The following is a 20818-nucleotide window of genomic DNA, read 5'->3' as shown; positions in this document are numbered from 1 at the left end:
GCTAAACATGTCAACTAGAGCGATGTTTTCGAATGCAATAATTTTCTGTATTATTATTTATTTTTTACTACATGTCGTGCTTGACCTTTTCGACATTTTTCTTCAAAGAAAACATCATTGGGCCTAACGTCAAATATACATTAATGTTGTCTTGGAACAAATCTCGATTAATAGGATTAACTATATTTTGTGGGTTTTTTTCACTTAGTTCAACCAAAGGATTACCCCTCAGAAAATCATCGATTTACTAGCACCGTTCTGAATCTAGCCCGCAATTCATGGATTTTGAGCACTGTTGAATCGTTGGCCGAATCTGAATTCCGGGCTCTCTTCAGTCTGGTAAACACGCGGATGAATACGCGACTAGATAGGCCTAGTCCCGTAAATGTAGCTGGATCACCAGATCATCTATATTAATAATCACAATGTTATCTTCGTTTGTGCATAATATCCCGAATTATGCACTTCTTAAATTTTGTTCCTTGTATGATAATTCCATTGGAACATTACCACCCTCGTGTCTCTCTTTTGGGTCATTCGTACGTCATCAAGGACAAGGACACAATACGGAAATTGACCTTGATGACCTTTATAGTCACATGGTGTTAACGCTGTGTAAAAATTCAGAGAAGGCCTATGTGTGCTTTCATTGTGGAGAACATAAATTTGACTTTTAGCTTCGTTATTGTGTTTTTGTCTCGGTAAGAATATGTTAAAGGGCAAAAATAAAGTAGTGTTTTCCAACAACACCTCGTTTTTTGACCAAGTAGCGTGTGATGTGTGTGTCAGTGTAGCTGAGAAGCAGCCTCAGTACACCAAGGGCGGCTCTCCTTCACTCTATGGAGGCCCCGGTAGCCTGAGCTTTGTCCTCTTCTTGCTCCTTTATTTGTCCTTCATGCCCGTAGAGATCACAGCAAAGTGCAGCGTGTGCGCAGCAGGATCTGGTAAGGGGTAGAAACTTAAGCATGCTATATACCTCATTTCTACAGTTACGTTTGGTGTGTGTAGCGTTGAAAAGGCCCTTTATTGGCCATCTTGCTTCCAGGAAGGAGCCAGTCTGAAAAGTGGGCATGCATGTAAAGGTTTTGGGGTAATCTGCATATCCTTGCACTCAATACAGATTTACTCAAATTGGATACAACTGTAGCAATTCATATGTATTGCTAACTGCTTACTTTAAAACACCTATTGATAATAATTTTTAGTGAAAAAGTTCAAACCATTGCCAAACAATCTTGTTTATTTAATTTGTTGCTGCCAAGATAGCACTTTTCAACCCAGCTTTGGCACATGTATAATAAGAATCTAATTATCAGGCAGAATACCTCTTTTGATTAAAACCAAAATACAAGATATGAGCCCAAACTATCTTTTATTCTTTTACCCCAAAACACCTTCCATCCATTAGCATTCCACCCCAAAAAGGCTTTCAGTACCACATTTGTTGTGCTTGTTATTCCAAAGATTATTTTTATATTCATCTTACCTTTGTTCCTTTCCACATGGAATTGTGTCACGGACATATTCTTTTTTCCCTTAAACTTTTCCTTTGTTGAATCATGTGATGGCTTTATTTTGGTGCTAGTCTGTTTTTTCCCAGCTGAGTTATCTAGATTTTGGTGTAAAAAGTTGAAGAGACTTGTAAATTTGGGAATCTAGGGGACTAGGCAATGTATAGTTGAATGGAAGGTATGCTTTGTCTCTAGGGTTGTACATGATGCAATCTGGGGCACCAGAAGAACACTACTAGACACTAGAGGTGTGGGATCCGACTGCCCTGTCTTTAGTTGCCTGTGTTCCATGGCAGCTGATGCTTTATGCTGGCAGAGCTTTGTGCTCTGATTTTGTAAAGTTGACCCCTGATCGGAATTCAAGTTCGTGCTGGGCATCGATGGTGGCCAAATTTCTCTGTGAAAGTTTGTGCCTTTTGTGTCAGTTTTGGCATTCTAAGCTGTGTGGAGAAATTCTAGACCAGGCGTTGGACGAAGACTCTATTAAAGTGAAGGACGAGAAGGTGAACTGTAAGTTATTCATTGATGTTGATGTATTTATGTTGAAATTTTGGAAAAAGTCGAAACTGCTTTCTCAAACGAATTTTGAAATATCTTGCTACTTGTGCTAGAGTTAACAAGTGATTTTTCTGTGTTAAATGTCCAGTTTCAATGGAATGCATCAAGGAGAATACAAACAAGTCGAAGTTCAGATTTTAATGATCGATTTAACTCGAATCACAATAGAAAAAAATAGCTGATGTTTTCGATTCGTAGGGGCAGACGCTACCTACCATTTTCTCTGAAATCTTGTAACAGTGATACAATATTATTAGCTTTTGGGTCATTCATATGTCTTTATGTTTAGATGGTCACCACTTTGGGTATTGAAGACACCCTATGACTACCTGGTATTGAAAGTCTGGACTGAGTGTCAACCAAAGCAGAACTACTGTAGAGACTGACCGCAGGCTACCTGGTTCTCCAAGACCTCGTTTGCCAAGGACCGGTCAGAGCTACCTATCACTTTGATAATGGACCAAAGCTGAACTACTTTAGAGACTGTCCACAGCCAGGCTACCTGCTTCTCCAAGACCTCGTTTGCCAAGAACCGGTCAGAGCTACCTATCACTTTGATAATGGACCAAAGCTGAACTACTTTAGAGACTGTCCACAGCCAGGCTACCTTGTTCTCCAAGACCTCGTTTGCCAAGGACCGGTCAGAGCTACCTATCACTTTGATAATGGACCAAAGCAGAACTTCTTTAGAGACTGTCCACAGCTAGGCTAGCAGTGGTTCTCCAAGACCTCGTTTGCCAAAGACCGGTTGGAGTTACACTCTTAAAAATCGTGGGGGTTTCTGTAAAATCTATTAGTACTTTACAGAGAATCTTTGCAGCAGACACACTTTGTGATTCTACAGTGATTTTTTTTGACTTACCACAGAACCTCGTAACAAGCATTGTAAATTACAGTTTCCGCTGTAGCATGAATCAACATAAATTTGGTACACAAGACTACTTTCATAAGGCTGTTTTTGCTATATTTCAGTGTAAATGTACAGAAAAGTTCTAACCGTGGAAATTGTAGAGACATTTTAGCAAACATTTTGTGTTGAAGTCCTTGCTGGTTTATTCAAATTGTGGATAAGAAAGATCAAATGTGACAATTTTAAACTCTAAAATCATTGGGGAGTTTAGATTGCTTAAGACCAAGATCGACCTGGCGATAACCATCTAGTATTCAGTAAAAACGCAAATATGTCCTGCCAATGATAGGTATTTGTGATCAGAAGATATTGAACATTTCAACCGAACATTTTCTAAACTTGAAATCTGACTATTGAAACCTCTCATTTTATTTTACATTTTTAGGTTTGGAATATATTTGTAAAAACTTTGGAAACAAGTTGTAAACAATAAACCATACAAAGAGAGTAATATGATTTGTTGTCCTCGATTGTTTGTAAATTGTCCCAGTTGTCCAGTTCTGAACTGTGACACATTGCATCAGACATTTTTCCCCTCTTGGGAAATATTTTGCTGAGAATCAAACAGGCACCCTAGATTAACAATTTCAGCTCTCTGTAGCGTAAGACATTTCTGAGGTGCAGATGATTCCAGGTTGCAAGGTGTTTATTACTTGTAATTGTTTCGTTGTCTTTTAATGATCAAGTGCGTATACGTATAACGGTAGATCCAGTGGTAGATTTGTTTATGCTATTTTAATTCTAACAGCAAGTAGAAATCTCAAAATATGTTGCCCTAAGGGTCATATTCAAGGCAACGTCCCTCTTGGGGTGAAAGGTCTGATCTTGCTTTCACCCCTGCACATTTACGCAGCATCTGTTTTTCTCAAGAACTCTTATTCCAAACATACATGTACATGTAAGTGGAAATCACTATATGCACACTTTCGTCAGTGTTTCCATCATAGGCCTACCTATTTGTTGAAGTGTCAAAATGACTTTTGTCACAGCAATTCTTTCAACCTGCTATAAACTTTAGAACTCTCTCATAATTAGACGCATATTGTCACCATTTCACAAAGAGCTAAACATGTCAAATAGAGCGATGTTTTCGAATGCAATGATTTTCTGAATTTTTTTTTTTTACTACATGTCGTGCTTGACCTTTTCGACATTTTTCTTCAAAGAAAACATCATTGGGCCTAACGTCAAAAATACATTAATGTTGTCTTGGAACAAATCTCGATTAATAGGATTAACTATATTTTGTGGCTTTTTTCACTTAGTTCAACCAAAGGATTACCCCTCAGAAAATCATCGATTTACTAGCACCGTTCTGAATCTAGCCCGCAATTCATGGATTTTGAGCACTGTTGAATCGTTGGCCGAATCTGAATTCCGGGCTCTCCTCAGTCTGGTAAACACGCGGATGAATACGCGACTGGATAGGCCTAGTCCCGTAAATGTAGCTAGATCACCAGATCATCTATATTAATAATCACAATGTTATCTTCGTTTGTGCATGATATCCCGAATTATGCACTTTTTAATTTTTGTTCCTTGTATGATAATTCCATTGGAACATTACCACCCTCGTGTCTCTCTTTTGGGTCATTCGTACGTCATCAAGGACAAGGACACAATACGGAAATTGACCTTGATGACCTTTATAGTCACATGGTGTTAACGCTGTGTAAAAATTCAGAGAAGGCCTATGTTTGCTTTCATTGTGGAGAACATAAATTAGACTTTTAGCTTCGTTTTGTGTTTTTGTCTCGGTAAGAATATGTTAAAGGACAAAAATAAAGTAGTGTTTTCCAACACTACCTCGTTTTTTGACCAAGTAGCGTGTGATGTGTGTGTCAGTGTAGCTGAGAAGCAGCCTCAGTACACCAAGGGCGGCTCTCCTTCACTCTATGGAGGTCCCGGTAGCTTTGTCCTCTTCTTGCTCCTTTATTTGTCCTTCATGCCCGTAGAGATCACAGCAAAGTGCAGCGTGTGCCCAGCGGGATCTGGTAAGGGGTAGAAACTTAAGCATGCTATATACCTCATTTCTACAGTTACGTTTGGTGTGTGCAGCGTTGAAAGGACCCTTTATTGGCCATCTTGCTTCCAGGAAGGAGCCAGTCTGAAAAGTGGGCATGCATGTAAAGGTTTTGGGGTAATCTGCATATCCTTGCACTCAATACAGATTTACTCAAATTGGATACAACTGTAGCAATTCATATGTATTGCTAACTGCTTACTTTAAAACACCTATTGATAATAATTTTTAGTGAAAAAGTTCAAACCATTGCCAAACAATCTTGTTTATTTAATTTGTTGCTGCCAAGATAGCACTTTTCAACCCAGCTTTGGCACATGTATAATAAGAATCTAATTATCAGGCAGAATACCTCTTTTGATTAAAACCAAAATACAAGATATGAGCCCAAACTATCTTTTATTCTTTTACCCCAAAACACCTTCCATCCATTAGCATTCCACCCCAAAAAGGCTTTCAGTACCACATTTGTTGTGCTTGTTATTCCAAAGATTATTTTTATATTCATCTTACCTTTGTTCCTTTCCACATGGAATTGTGTCACGGACATATTCTTTTTTCCCTTAAACTTTTCCTTTGTTGAATCATGTGATGGCTTTATTTTGGTGCTAGTCTGTTTTTTCCCAGCTGAGTTATCTAGATTTTGGTGTAAAAAGTTGAAGAGACTTGTAAATTTGGGAATCTAGGGGACTAGGCAATGTATAGTTGAATGGAAGGTATGCTTTGTCTCTAGGGTTGTACATGATGCAATCTGGGGCACCAGAAGAACACTACTAGACACTAGAGGTGTGGGATCCGACTGCCCTGTCTTTAGTTGCCTGTGTTCCATGGCAGCTGATGCTTTATGCTGGCAGAGCTTTGTGCTCTGATTTTGTAAAGTTGACCCCTGATCGGAATTCAAGTTCGTGCTGGGCATCGATGGTGGCCAAATTTCTCTGTGAAAGTTTGTGCCTTTTGTGTCAGTTTTGGCATTCTAAGCTGTGTGGAGAAATTCTAGACCAGGCGTTGGACGAAGACTCTATTAAAGTGAAGGACGAGAAGGTGAACTGTAAGTTATTCATTGATGTTGATGTATTTATGTTGAAATTTTGGAAAAAGTCGAAACTGCTTTCTCAAACGAATTTTGAAATATCTTGCTACTTGTGCTAGAGTTAACAAGTGATTTTTCTGTGTTAAATGTCCAGTTTCAATGGAATGCATCAAGGAGAATACAAACAAGTCGAAGTTCAGATTTTAATGATCGATTTAACTCGAATCACAATAGAAAAAAATAGCTGATGTTTTCGATTCGTAGGGGCAGACGCTACCTACCATTTTCTCTGAAATCTTGTAACAGTGATACAATATTATTAGCTTTTGGGTCATTCATATGTCTTTATGTTTAGATGGTCACCACTTTGGGTATTGAAGACACCCTATGACTACCTGGTATTGAAAGTCTGGACTGAGTGTCAACCAAAGCAGAACTACTGTAGAGACTGACCGCAGGCTACCTGGTTCTCCAAGACCTCGTTTGCCAAGGACCGGTCAGAGCTACCTATCACTTTGATAATGGACCAAAGCTGAACTACTTTAGAGACTGTCCACAGCCAGGCTACCTGCTTCTCCAAGACCTCGTTTGCCAAGAACCGGTCAGAGCTACCTATCACTTTGATAATGGACCAAAGCTGAACTACTTTAGAGACTGTCCACAGCCAGGCTACCTTGTTCTCCAAGACCTCGTTTGCCAAGGACCGGTCAGAGCTACCTATCACTTTGATAATGGACCAAAGCAGAACTTCTTTAGAGACTGTCCACAGCTAGGCTAGCAGTGGTTCTCCAAGACCTCGTTTGCCAAAGACCGGTTGGAGTTACACTCTTAAAAATCGTGGGGGTTTCTGTAAAATCTATTAGTACTTTACAGAGAATCTTTGCAGCAGACACACTTTGTGATTCTACAGTGATTTTTTTTGACTTACCACAGAACCTCGTAACAAGCATTGTAAATTACAGTTTCCGCTGTAGCATGAATCAACATAAATTTGGTACACAAGACTACTTTCATAAGGCTGTTTTTGCTATATTTCAGTGTAAATGTACAGAAAAGTTCTAACCGTGGAAATTGTAGAGACATTTTAGCAAACATTTTGTGTTGAAGTCCTTGCTGGTTTATTCAAATTGTGGATAAGAAAGATCAAATGTGACAATTTTAAACTCTAAAATCATTGGGGAGTTTAGATTGCTTAAGACCAAGATCGACCTGGCGATAACCATCTAGTATTCAGTAAAAACGCAAATATGTCCTGCCAATGATAGGTATTTGTGATCAGAAGATATTGAACATTTCAACCGAACATTTTCTAAACTTGAAATCTGACTATTGAAACCTCTCATTTTATTTTACATTTTTAGGTTTGGAATATATTTGTAAAAACTTTGGAAACAAGTTGTAAACAATAAACCATACAAAGAGAGTAATATGATTTGTTGTCCTCGATTGTTTGTAAATTGTCCCAGTTGTCCAGTTCTGAACTGTGACACATTGCATCAGACATTTTTCCCCTCTTGGGAAATATTTTGCTGAGAATCAAACAGGCACCCTAGATTAACAATTTCAGCTCTCTGTAGCGTAAGACATTTCTGAGGTGCAGATGATTCCAGGTTGCAAGGTGTTTATTACTTGTAATTGTTTCGTTGTCTTTTAATGATCAAGTGCGTATACGTATAACGGTAGATCCAGTGGTAGATTTGTTTATGCTATTTTAATTCTAACAGCAAGTAGAAATCTCAAAATATGTTGCCCTAAGGGTCATATTCAAGGCAACGTCCCTCTTGGGGTGAAAGGTCTGATCTTGCTTTCACCCCTGCACATTTACGCAGCATCTGTTTTTCTCAAGAACTCTTATTCCAAACATACATGTACATGTAAGTGGAAATCACTATATGCACACTTTCGTCAGTGTTTCCATCATAGGCCTACCTATTTGTTGAAGTGTCAAAATGACTTTTGTCACAGCAATTCTTTCAACCTGCTATAAACTTTAGAACTCTCTCATAATTAGACGCATATTGTCACCATTTCACAAAGAGCTAAACATGTCAAATAGAGCGATGTTTTCGAATGCAATGATTTTCTGAATTTTTTTTTTTTACTACATGTCGTGCTTGACCTTTTCGACATTTTTCTTCAAAGAAAACATCATTGGGCCTAACGTCAAAAATACATTAATGTTGTCTTGGAACAAATCTCGATTAATAGGATTAACTATATTTTGTGGCTTTTTTCACTTAGTTCAACCAAAGGATAACTCCTCAGAAAATCATCGATTTACTAGCACCGTTCTGAATCTAGCCCGCAATTCATGGATTTTGAGCACTGTTGAATCGTTGGCCGAATCTGAATTCCGGGCTCTCCTCAGTCTGGTAAACACGCGGATGAATACGCGACTGGATAGGCCTAGTCCCGTAAATGTAGCTAGATCACCAGATCATCTATATTAATAATCACAATGTTATCTTCGTTTGTGCATGATATCCCGAATTATGCACTTTTTAATTTTTGTTCCTTGTATGATAATTCCATTGGAACATTACCACCCTCGTGTCTCTCTTTTGGGTCATTCGTACGTCATCAAGGACAAGGACACAATACGGAAATTGACCTTGATGACCTTTATAGTCACATGGTGTTAACGCTGTGTAAAAATTCAGAGAAGGCCTATGTTTGCTTTCATTGTGGAGAACATAAATTAGACTTTTAGCTTCGTTTTGTGTTTTTGTCTCGGTAAGAATATGTTAAAGGACAAAAATAAAGTAGTGTTTTCCAACATTACCTCGTTTTTTGACCAAGTAGCGTGTGATGTGTGTGTCAGTGTAGCTGAGAAGCAGCCTCAGTACACCAAGGGCGGTTCTCCTTCACTCTATGGAGGCCCCGGTAGCTTTGTCCTCTTCTTGCTCCTTTATTTGTCCTTCATGCCCGTAGAGATCACAGCAAAGTGCAGCGTGTGCCCAGCGGGATCTGGTAAGGGGTAGAAACTTAAGCATGCTATATACCTCATTTCTACAGTTAAGTTTGGTGTGTGTAGCGTTGAAAAGGCCCTTTATTGGCCATCTTGCTTCCAGGAAGGAGCCAGTCTGAAAAGTGGGCATGCATGTAAAGGTTTTTGGGGTAATCTGCATATCCTTGCACCTAATACAGATTTAATCAAATTGCTTTCACCCCTGCACATTTATGCAGCATCTGTTTTTCTCAAGAACTCTTATTCCAAACATACATGTACATGTAAGTGGAAATCACTATATGCACACTTTCGTCAGTGTTCCCATCATAGGCCTACCTATTTATTGAAGTGTCAAAATGACTTTTGTCACAGCAATTCTTTCAACCTGCTATAAACTTTAGAACTCTCTCACAATTAGACTGTTTTTCAATATTCTTAGGAATTCCCAGGAACAGTCAAAGGGTCCTAACTTTCATAGTATTTATTCCACTCTGTCTACCTGACACAAAGTACAACTACAAATACCGTATTTAAATGTAAAACTTGTGACTCCTTGGGAATTTGTGTTGACTTTTCATTCGTGAAACTTAAAACTTCTCAACAGAAGTGTTTTTGCCGAGCAGTTTATTAATCGTGCGTCGTTGTGTTCGTTTTTGAGTGAAAGTAACACCTTTAAAAATTGCCAAGTCTTTCCTCTCCCAGTGCTGCAGAAAGGGGTGACTTTCTCCAATAGATTTTCCGGAATTACCAACACAATAACTCTTCAAACTTGCAGGTTTGATGCAACAACAACCCCCACCCCATTTGTTGCTTAAACGCGATAAAGTGACCCGATTTGATTCGTTATATTAAAGTGGTGGATACCCAAAACCATGTGTTTCTTAGTAATTTAGCAGGAAACTTTTTCTTGACTGGAGATTGCTAATTAATTTCTCACAATATCAGGTCATAAAGAAATGTAGAAAAAACGAAATCTGAAACAAGTTGTTCAGGTTGACTTGAAATGTAGGTATACAGATAACTACCCTACCGCTGGTCACAAATTATGTCAGGGCTAAACAATTTTTATTTTTAAAGTTAAAGTGATATTTTCTATTTCCCCTTGGGCCTATTTTTTAATTGATACGTGTATATGATTTTATGCTGTATTATTTTATGGATAGAGTCCAGAGCGGTAAACATTATTGTGACAATTGAACATCTGAACAGGTCCTGTATAGTTTTTGTTGGGGGATATGATCAGTACTTAGTGGCTGAAGACTGGCCTTTGCATACTGGCTTTGTAGTTGATGCAAGTTATTGTAGGTGATGTGGGCAATGTAGTGGGTTAATAGGAAAGAGTGTAGGTGACTGATGGTCCTCGATCAGGAGAGCGGGAAGCTAGGAATCTGTGGAACAGTTGTCCTTGGGCATATTGTAGTTCATATTCTCAGATTCAAATAAAAAAAATCAGTTGCTAAAATGTTTGTAGATCCATTGTTCACATCCATTTGAACATTTTGACACACAAATTTGACTATTTACCTAGATTTAAGGTACTCTAACTTTTACTTGTAATTAGAAGCACTCTTGGTCGAACTCGTACTCTGAGATACAAGCGCTTGTACTTGAAAATTAGTTTTTGTACTTGGCAGGTAAAGCACTCGGACTATACTCAGCAATTGAAGTACTTGGAAAAGTACTTGACTCACAACCGTTCGAAATTGACAAATTAAGGGTTGTGAAATTAACCGCAGCTTTCATTTACTTGTTTCACGTTTGGTTTGTGCCTGAAGTTCATAAAATCAAAGAAAACATAGCAGCCTTGTCAATGGTCATCAAATTGAAAATTTTATTTTGCGCAAAATCGCTTCAGGGAATTCTGGGTGAGCACAGAACGTTCTTGCGAGATCCACTGCACGACTGTGTTCTACTGCCCCTTGAAATGAAAAAAAAAGCCAAAAATACTCAGTAAATTTAGCTGTGCATCTTATGTAACTCCGATAATTCATGGCAGCAAACTTCATCGAGCAGTAACCTTTAATATTGCAGTCAACCCATACCCATAAGGTTACAGAGATGTACAATCCTGCATATTATTATATAGATGTGCGTGCGTCATTATGCTGGATACGACGACACTTTCGCGTCGATATTGGTACGTTAGGCCCCCCTATTTGAAGTCTAAAATCCATTCTCATTTTTAACTCATAATTTTGGACAGAGGAAATCATATTTGGAAAAACGGGAAGTTTCTTGTCTTGAAATCGTTGATGTTGGCAAAAACCCTTAGCTGTGCATTATGGCGATACGGCCGCCATGTTACGGTTTGGACCATACCATTATGCTTATGGGGTGATATTGGGATGGCAACATTTTTATTCGTCGGGGAAATCCCTCTTCGTAGATACAAAATGCGTTTGGGAATTCCACGGGGCCGTTTTTGCTGCTTTGTTTTGTAAAACTACGTCCGTTTAGCAGAAATTTTTCACAGAATGACTAAGACTGCTTTTAACTTTCTCTCAACAGCTTATGATAAAGTAGTGACTAATATTTCATCAAATTAGAGCTATTTTTACATCCCAAGGGATCCCAACCACAGGAATTATAAGCAAACACAACAGTGCATAGGAGCTCAAACAATTCTAAGCCATGTTCTAATCCACGTCTTCCATTGACAATTGTCAGTCATAATTTTCTATTCCAAAATTTGTATCTGTTACATGTCACACACAAAAATGTAAAACATTTCCCTGAATGATTTTTTTTAGGTATCTTGGTGAAATAAAGATTATGCAGTGCGTTTCTGTCCACGGCTAGCCCTGTTGACTTGCCGTAAACGAAACATTGACATTCACGGTGAAAGTACGCGACGTAACTGTCATGCCGCGTTAACCAAGAAACTGTAATGCGCACTTTGATGTAAAGGTCAGGGTCACGTCTAAGAGAAAAGTTCATGCCAAAGTGCAGTAGACCTAAACACAATAGGAAATGGTTGGGTTACTTTAGTTATATGAAATAGAACCTAGAATTTGCCTTCCCGGAATTATTCATAGCTTCGATTAAGATAATCAATTAGTATTTCTCAAACTTTGACCCAAACTTGTCGCCTTTAAAACTAATGCTAAAATGGAAATTAATGAGAACACCGGATTTTTACCCATTTGATGAGCTTAGTGTACGCTAGTTTTCTTAGGGTAGTAAACGATATCACGAAAATAATATGAATTTTGACGTTATTCTATCAGATCATCAGTGATTAGAAACCCACATTGGATAGCAGTTTAAAAACCTTGATTTCTTTAATTTCTCCAGTCCATATATTGGGGGCAAAATTGCTCACATTGCGATATTTAAAAATAAAATTCCCAACACGGGCGATTCACAATAGTGCGTCTTCAAAAGTTTCCGACACACGCACCTCGGTCGATCACAGCGCTCAAAATCTGTCGACCCTTTCCAAACGTGCTTTGGGTCGTCTTTGAAGGTGCACTACTTTGTAATACACGTATTTACAGTGGTTTTTACAAAACAAGTATTTTATCACAAGATACTGTGCCGTCAGTGTTTCACAAATACACAACTGCTTTCAGATTGACTAAATCATACCCCCCCGGCAATGACAAGGTCATGAAGGCTTAATAGCAAAGAACATGGCAGGAGTTTATTTTGCAGTTTTGTTAGAATACAATTCTTTTGTTTTCTTTCATTCAGGTGAGAAGATTGAAAATATCTTTGGGCTAACCAGCAACGGTGGCTACGCACAGCTTGGGATATGGCATCAAATTCCGTGTCCAACGTTTCGGCGTGGTGAGAAATTAGACGGCGTCGTTTGGTACAAAGGATATGTCGTAGGTGACCCGTCGACGGTTCGTCTAATCACTCACTCCGGCAGTGGTCACTACCCTATCAGCGACAGATACGCCTTCTCTGCTGATTTCAGCCTCCTTATAAAAGGCATCGAAGGGAGTGACGAAGGCCGTTTCTTGTGTCAAGTTATCCCCGAAGAAACCGGATTTAGGGCTCAAGGAATAAACTTGCAAGTTCTTGGTAAGGTCATTCTCTCTTCGTGTAGGTGTAAATATCGTATTGAAGGATATTGAATCAAACAGTTTGATGGGGCTAATTTAAAATGTTATGGCGTGCTGTTGTTTTTGCACTGCACATTCTTTGTATAAAAATGGTTTCGGTTGAAATAAATCATTACTTTGACAACACGACCCTATTCTTGCTTAATCATAGACATGTCATTTCCTGCAAGTCCAAATGACACTTCAAGCTCCACCACTCTTCACAGAGGACGCAGACAGACGCTACCGTGTCAGTGCATGTCACAGTCACCCGACGCACCATCCGTAGTGTACTGGTCAATGGGAGAGGGCATCACTACAGATACAGAGATCATTGGTGCACGTTTCTCTGATGGCGTCACCCTGCAGATCCAACATGGCGCTGATTACAGCATTGATAGCGACGCTTCGCTTACAGTCAACTCCCTGAATGTTGTACATGATAACCAGCGATTCTGGTGTCATGTATTTCAGTCAGATGGGACGCTTAGAAATTGCTACATAGATAGCCAGTTTAAAGGTAATTTAAGTTATATCTATTATCTTTTGACTTAAGGCTTTCATGAAATACTGGTGCTGAGTGTTGGTCATTTCATTTCCTCATTGTGTAAAGTACCACCAAGTTCGGCCACGCCACAATTGCGCAAAACGTCTTTTGTTTGATATAGAATATCCTTGCTCGCAGTACCCGGATGTATCCTAAACATCGATCCGTCCAGTACAGAATTAACATGGCTTCGAAAATTAGACTGCCTTTAAAACCAAGAAGTAATGACTTCATTATATGAGAAAATTTTTCCTAAAGATCAAATCAAAGTCAACATCATCTGTAAAATCTTTAACAGCACCTTATTATGAATCCTCTTCGAAAATGAAATTGTGCATAGGACCTACACTCAAAACGGATCTCAGTATTTCACTTTTTGAATAATCTTTGTCCGACGTTATTAAATCCACTGATAACGAAGTCTCACATTTTTCTTTATTACAGACCAGCAACAGCCAAAAGTTGGCCTTTTGAAGGCATCTGAATTATCTTTCTACCTGCAAGAAGGCAGAGAGCAGGTACTCCCCTGCCATGGCTGGTCGACAGGTGACACGTTTTGTGAGGCCGAGTGGCTTAAGCTCGACCCCGCAGATCAACAAGTTGTCGTCAGTTACAACCTGTCGACCGGTGCTGTAGATTCCTATTTTGGATTCAATCTTGCCACTGACTTTGGTTTGGTGATTAGATCAGCGCACGACGAACACGCAGGATTGTACCAGTGTGGAGTTGGAAATGACACCATCGAAGTCCAAGTGATAGGTGTGCAGGCAATTTTTCCTTCAGAAGCTTGTTGTACAGTAGACTTTTCCCAAACTCCCTAATTACTAATGATCCATAAGGGAGAAATTTTAACCTTGCCAAAAAAAAAGGAGGAGTTATTTTCCCATACCTTCTGTTTGCAGGGAGGAAAGTGTTTCTCACTTTCTTTTTACCATTTCTCAGGCAAAGACTTGGCAGTTGTTTTTAAGAGTACATGAGTAATTCCAGAAATTAGGAGTCCAAAAGTGTGACATTTTTGTGTCCCTGTTACATCTGACCTTTGTTATTTGACATGGAAATATCACCGTAATTGATTTCAAACTATTACTATTTTTGGCAAGTACATGTACATGTGATTTGCATTAATTCATCACTCTTGGAAATTGGACAATGTGTTCTGAACTAACAAAATCATATGTCAGACGTGACAGGGACACAAAAATTGGACTTATAATTTCTCGAACTATCCAGATGTATATTCAAAATAGACACCTCAAAATGTAATATGGGGGGTTGAGTACCTATTTGTGAGATTGTCATCATCAGCAGACTAATAGTATACACCCAAAAACCGGGCATTGCACACTTTCTATATATTTTTCTGTTTTTCCATGGAATGGTCGATACAGGAAACCTTTTCCCATTGGATGGTGGCCGCACTATTTCCCGTGAAAGTGTGACCGCTGAGCTGGGTGAAGATTTTAAACATCAGTGCCCTGCTGTACTGCACGTCTCCCAAGGGACCAACGCCACTTTGTTCTGGTCATTTGGCGTGCGCACTACGCAGAAGGCCACTGTGATTGGTACACTGATCCTACCCTGGCGTTCAAAAACGATGTCTGACGGTGCGGAATCCGCAGGCTCCTTCAGCATATCCCCAGAGGGATTCCTTCAAGTGGGCAATTATAGCATATACGGTGACATGAGATACTGGTGTCATATTTTCACAGAGGAGGGGGTTTTACTTCGGTCCTATGTGGACGTGAAAAGTTATTTGGCTGAAAGTGAGCAGCTATTGACTTCTAATAACATTTGGGGTATGTACCTCAATTTATTAAACAACAGTCGTTGACATATTCTCCTTTTCTATCAACCTTCCATAAGGCACCCATTTGTACTTTACGTTTTATCTTCCCATGTTCATTCCCCCAGATATTATGTCACCTCATTTTAATTTACAAATCCTTCCAATTTAAACCACTTTTCATTGTTCCCTGTCGCTCCCTGCTTTATATATTCTCCCTCCACAATAAAACCATCTTCCAGTTAGCCTGAAGCCCTAAACGTGCCATTCATTCATTTTTCATCAACTTACTGCACTTTGTGGTTTTTAAGATTCGCACTGTACACTTCACCCTTGACGACTATTGCGTCCGTTGTTAATTTATTCTGGTGGAAGTAAAAGTGGGTGAAAAACCTTTTGCAGTCCCTCAGATCCGAAATTCCCTGTGTTTTCTTTTTTATGTGGTGGGAGCTTCCTGACAGGGATGGTAGCGTGAAGAGGTATTTTGTTGGATAGAAATGGAAATCAAGCAATTAAGGCTGCATTCGAACCTGTTGTCCAGAGCTAGCTCTAGGTCTTCATGCTATTGGAAATATGCGGCGAGACGCGCAGACACTAGACCTAGCTGGAGCTCTGGAAGCCCTATACCCAGCAAGAAATGAGACCGAGGGGTACCCCCCCAACATGTCCAATCCCTATACACATTCCAGACTATTGTTACTTAACACATCCCCCAAAGATGTCTGAAAGGAATTCCCCAGATTCCTGCGAGACAATGACCAACACAAAGCAGGGGGGGGGTTCTCTCCGTCTCATACCTTGCTGCATGTGGGAAGCCCATTTCGGACACGTCCTTAGAATACGGACTTCGGTCGTCATACACCTATTTTCAGCTACCACTGATCAGATTACCCAACTCGCGTTTTTGTATGTTTTTTCCCAAAGCGTCAACTATAGTGCCGACCCCTGTGAGCTGTCCATGTGAGCCGTTCATCACTGAGGCCGCCTTTGCCATCATCGTCGTCTGTATCATTGTTTGTTTCTTGCTGCTTCTTGCCGCTGTGGTTGTCAGGGAGCGAAGACAGCATCACGGCTACACCCCCACTCCGTCTGGGACCACTCCTCCTATTAACCTTGCCCCTGTTACGTCATAGCGGTAGGTTTTTAAACCAATTAATCGCCAGGAAACTGTTCAGTTGTCTGTGTCAAAATGGAAGCAGTAGGAAAGTTGTAAAATAATGATAGTAATAAACAGAGCCCCTAATCAAATAAGAACAGTGGCAAAAAAGAAGAAAAGGCCCCCCCCAAAAAAAAAGTTTGCAGCTATTATCACAAGTGTTGACAATTTTTAGTTGTGCATGGACAATTACATAGACTTTACTTGAAAACAGTTGACGTGTCATTTGGTACTGGTTTCACTTTGGAGGTCCTTCAGGGTTTAAGGTTGTTTGCTTCTTTTTATTTACTTGTTGCTCGTCATAACTCATCTTCATAACACATCTTCCTGGGCATCCTAAAAAACTGGGAGTTCAAATAATCTTCGCCTTCTCTGGAGGACTCCATGTTTCTTTGTCTTTATTGGGATCACACAGTAGTCTCTTAATTGTGTGCCATTAATACGGTTTCGTGAATTGCCCGGATGTGTGCTAATTTGTGGCAAACTTGATATCATGTAGCACAGTGTCTGTGTCTATGGATTAGGTTGAATGTGCTTCACAATACGGCCATTTCACAATAGTGCGCCACCAAGAGTTTGCAACGCGTTGGCCAATCACAATGCGCGAAATTTGTCGACCCATTGCGCGGTTGGAAAGGGTCGACAAATTTTGTGCGTTATGATTGGCCAACGCATTGCAAACTCTTGTTGGTGCACTATTGTGAATCGCCCGTATTCCAGACAGTATTGGTATATCTGTGCAATGTATTTGCCGGTAGGTATTGTATTGACATTCTGTGTAGTATGGGCCTAGTATGTGTCAAAATTTGAAGTGAATTCGCGTTCAGTGTGAACACTGCACACGTTTACGTTATAAACTTGTAGAACTGATTTACAGCTTAGTAGTCTTAGCATGCATAGCCATTTTCTTGCACGTGGTAGAGATTTAGTATCGTGGAAGGATTTGAAAGACAGTAACATTTGGGTGGGTACTGTCAACAGAAAATGTTGTTTTAAACCTATTTTAATCAGACGCCAATGAAAATGAGTTTTATGTTCATATTATTATGATTATATGGACAGGCATGTTACTATGTTGTTCGAGTATACTGATTTTGTTATTGCTGTTATCAACAAAAAATTGTGTTGTACCTCAACGAAGTGGAGATCGGTAGCGATTAAAAATACATATATTGCTTATTATAGGCCTATCAAATTAATATTCCGTAAAACTGTTGCCAATAGAAGGCCTATAATAATGTTAAAAAGACAATCGGACATTTTTGTGAGATGAAAACTAAGCCTTAAGTCGATTAATTATGATAAAGTATTTTATTTTATTTTTGAACGAAATTCCAATCGTTCAAAGGAACCAGGAAATGAATTATCACTTTTTGTGTATCTCTGTACTCTTCTCCAGTGTATGAAGAGTGTTCGACATCTTTTTTGAGTTAAGTGAACTGAACACTCTGGATTATTGATACCTATACCTGACACATACTCCTAAATGTCTGAAAAGAATTCCTCAAATTCCACTGAAACAACATAAAGCAAGGGGGTGGTTCTCTGCGTCTCACATCTTGCTTTATATGTTGCTTCCAACGGGTAGATAAGGTATCCCCCAAGCGCTAGCTTGGCGATTATACAGCTGTTTATGTAGTAACAATACAATAACAGGCCTGAGTTGAGGGTTTTTATGGAATGACTGGAGAAGGTTAAAACAGTCGTTATCAGGAGGGCAAAAAAGGTCCTTTTTTGATGAATTTGAGTAAAAATGTGCACAGTGATACGCACGCATGCGTTTCCTGAATTTTATGTTCTTTAGCAAATTTTTATAAAGTAGTTTAATCGGATGGTTTGTCACAAACTCAATTTATGCAGAGCAGTTCCCGCGGCTGTATGAGCAATACACCGTAAAACCATGTGCTTAGAATCTCAACCCTAATACAAACGCAAAAACGTAACACGTTCTTAACACTGTGACGTGTTTTTTTTTTTTTAGTAAACTGCGTTTAGAGCTGTAACATTATACATATAGAGGTTAGCGTGCTTTAATTAACTTGTATTAATACTGCCTGGCATGTACATGTAGAGGTCCTACGTGTATCTGTGTCATGGATCTGCCTACGCATTAGTAGACACATACAGGCATATCTGAGAAGTTTATTTTAAAAACTATTTCTTTTTTAATGTTACGTACTGTTTTGTTAAGATGAACAAAGAAATTGACTGGAGTAGGATTCGAACCTGCGACCTCTGGAACATCGCACTAGTGCTCTTCCAACTACGCTATCCAGCCCTACATTTGAGGCTCTTCCCGTTTGTCAATGTCTCTGTTCGGGGGGGGGGCGCTAGTCCAGTCAATTTCTTTCTTTTTTTTTTATAATAGGTTAGTGTCTTACATACCTATAATGTGGACCTGTGAACACAGGAAAGGTTATCCACACACAAAGTGAAGATTGTGTATGTCAGCCTCGTTGAAGCCTTCTCCAAGGTTGAGTTCGGGCGGCCTGTTCTTGACACGGGTTTCTTGTTCTCGCGCTCGAATGGCGGGAACACGACTCAAGAGTGCTGCTCTTGGAACAGGATCACACACTACCTCCTTATCAGAGTTACACAGGAAAACACGGGAAAACTCGTGAGAGTTTGATTTTTGAACGGCAAAAAGTAGAGAGATGGCTTCCAAAGCCAGAGATAATGGGAAGTTTTGCAAAATTAATATTGGTTATTTTCCATAACACAGAAATGACTGTTTCTCTATAAATAGAAAAGAATTCAGCCCATCCAAACATTAACTCTCGAATAATAAACGTAGCCTACATGGGCGCCGCCATGTTGCATGCTGCTTGTCACTAACTACCAGCGATAACCGGTTGTTTGTTCCTGGCGTTCGAGCGCGATCCACGAACAACAAAGTGTGTTGGTAACCTAGGCAAAGCTGTCCGTTATTGTGCTAATATTGCGCATGGAATTATGCTACTTGATATTACTTTTCAGTTGACATTCCATTTATTTTTTTGTAGAGGCCTATCATTCTATTTATTTTCTGCATTCTATTTATTTTCTGCAGGGCCCAGACGTTTTAGCCTACATTAGCCCGCTTTTTGGGTCTAATTTTGTAATTTTAATTTTCAGTGTGCTTTAATTGTGGTGTTTGAATGCTTAAAATAAAATACTTTTTAAAAATGTTAATTGTATGCCGTTAAGTCAATTTCTATTTACACAAGTGTTGTCCAACGTGTTTGTACAATTATCAGTGGAGTAGCCTGAGCATACCTTGGGGGAAGGGGTTCCCCTAAATATCTGGTAACAAGCATCTTTACCCCATATAGGCCTACGTCCGCCTATTCCAAAGTGCCCCTTTTGCCATTTACTAATGTTGTATGCCCACACAGACGGTTGTCAATATTGTGTAGCATATCATTCCACGTTGAACAGCACTCTTACCCCTTTGCCTCGTTTTCGATTTTATGGATATTGGGGAAGGCATGCACGTAGGAACCGGGGGCCCGTACCCCCCCCCCCCCCCCCACAAGTTGTGTAATTTGAATTCTCGGAGTGGGGAGTATTTGTAGCAGTGTATGGTAATTTTAGTCAGATCACATTGGAAAAATAGAAATTGTAGAAAGATTTCTGGTCCCCCAGGAAAAATTATTTTCCTACGTGCCTGTGTTGGGGAACCAGTGTATAAACCCCTGCTTACCTTTTACGAGAGAAACCCTTATCAACCCACCCCCATCAGTATAAGATTGCTAGGCCACAAATTCTAACAACAAAAAAACTCGCTATGCAAGAGAAGTGTTATAAACAGGAAAACAACATCCTGTGTCCTGCTTTCTGATATAAACGTAAATGTTGGTGGCGGTAGCTTCTATTATACATGTCAAGTTCGCAGTGAAAGCTTATATTGCGTATACATACAAAATATCTCTACAAACACTTTCAATAAATATACTTTGCTGAGTAAGTTGAGACACTGAACTTCCGGTATACTGTGTCACTGGGTATTTTTATAATATATTTATTATTACTTAACTGAACCTCGTGCAGCAGAATTCATCAAGAAAACAGAAACAGTTAGATGAAAGATTGACATGTGGGAAGTTGACAGAAGATGAGTGCTAAAACATCTGCTAAGTGTTGACCCTTGAAAAAGGACCAACAAAAAATGGCGCCTCGATCGTAACCCTGCCTAGAAAAACTAATTATTGAGATCCCTTGTGTTTGGACAAGGTACCATAAATGCTCAACCATTAAGCATTGATACTAAGCATAATCCAAGTGACTTAAACCCAAGATTTACTTGAGATCTTTGGATCCGT

General features: G+C 39.5%; 1 protein-coding gene across 3 annotated transcripts; it reads left to right on the top strand.

Moving 5' to 3' along the window:
* Positions 1 to 508: 508 nt before the first annotated feature.
* On the top strand, positions 509 to 19688 carry LOC110975457 (uncharacterized). 3 transcript variants are annotated; one of them, XM_087130878.1, is made up of 6 exons: positions 509 to 944; positions 12676 to 13011; positions 13204 to 13551; positions 14023 to 14337; positions 14967 to 15341; positions 16286 to 19688. In XM_087130878.1, exons 1-6 carry the CDS (start codon positions 710 to 712, stop codon positions 16492 to 16494), a joined length of 1818 nt encoding a protein of 605 aa, XP_086987004.1. In that variant the 5' UTR covers positions 509 to 709; the 3' UTR covers positions 16495 to 19688. The 3 variants fall into 3 exon arrangements, with proteins under 3 accessions (XP_086987004.1, XP_022083665.2, XP_086987003.1); XM_022227973.2 differs by having other exon boundaries at positions 512 to 944; positions 14967 to 15374; XM_087130877.1 differs by lacking the exon at positions 509 to 944 and adding an exon at positions 8693 to 9002 and having other exon boundaries at positions 14967 to 15374.
* Positions 19689 to 20818: the final 1130 nt, after the last annotated feature.

This window comes from Acanthaster planci, linkage group LG20 (assembly GCF_054643075.1).
Source record: "Acanthaster planci isolate LZ-2023a linkage group LG20, COTS_SCS, whole genome shotgun sequence".
NCBI lineage: Eukaryota > Metazoa > Echinodermata > Asteroidea > Valvatida > Acanthasteridae > Acanthaster > Acanthaster planci.
This window is presented reverse-complemented; position numbering and strand designations above follow the sequence as displayed.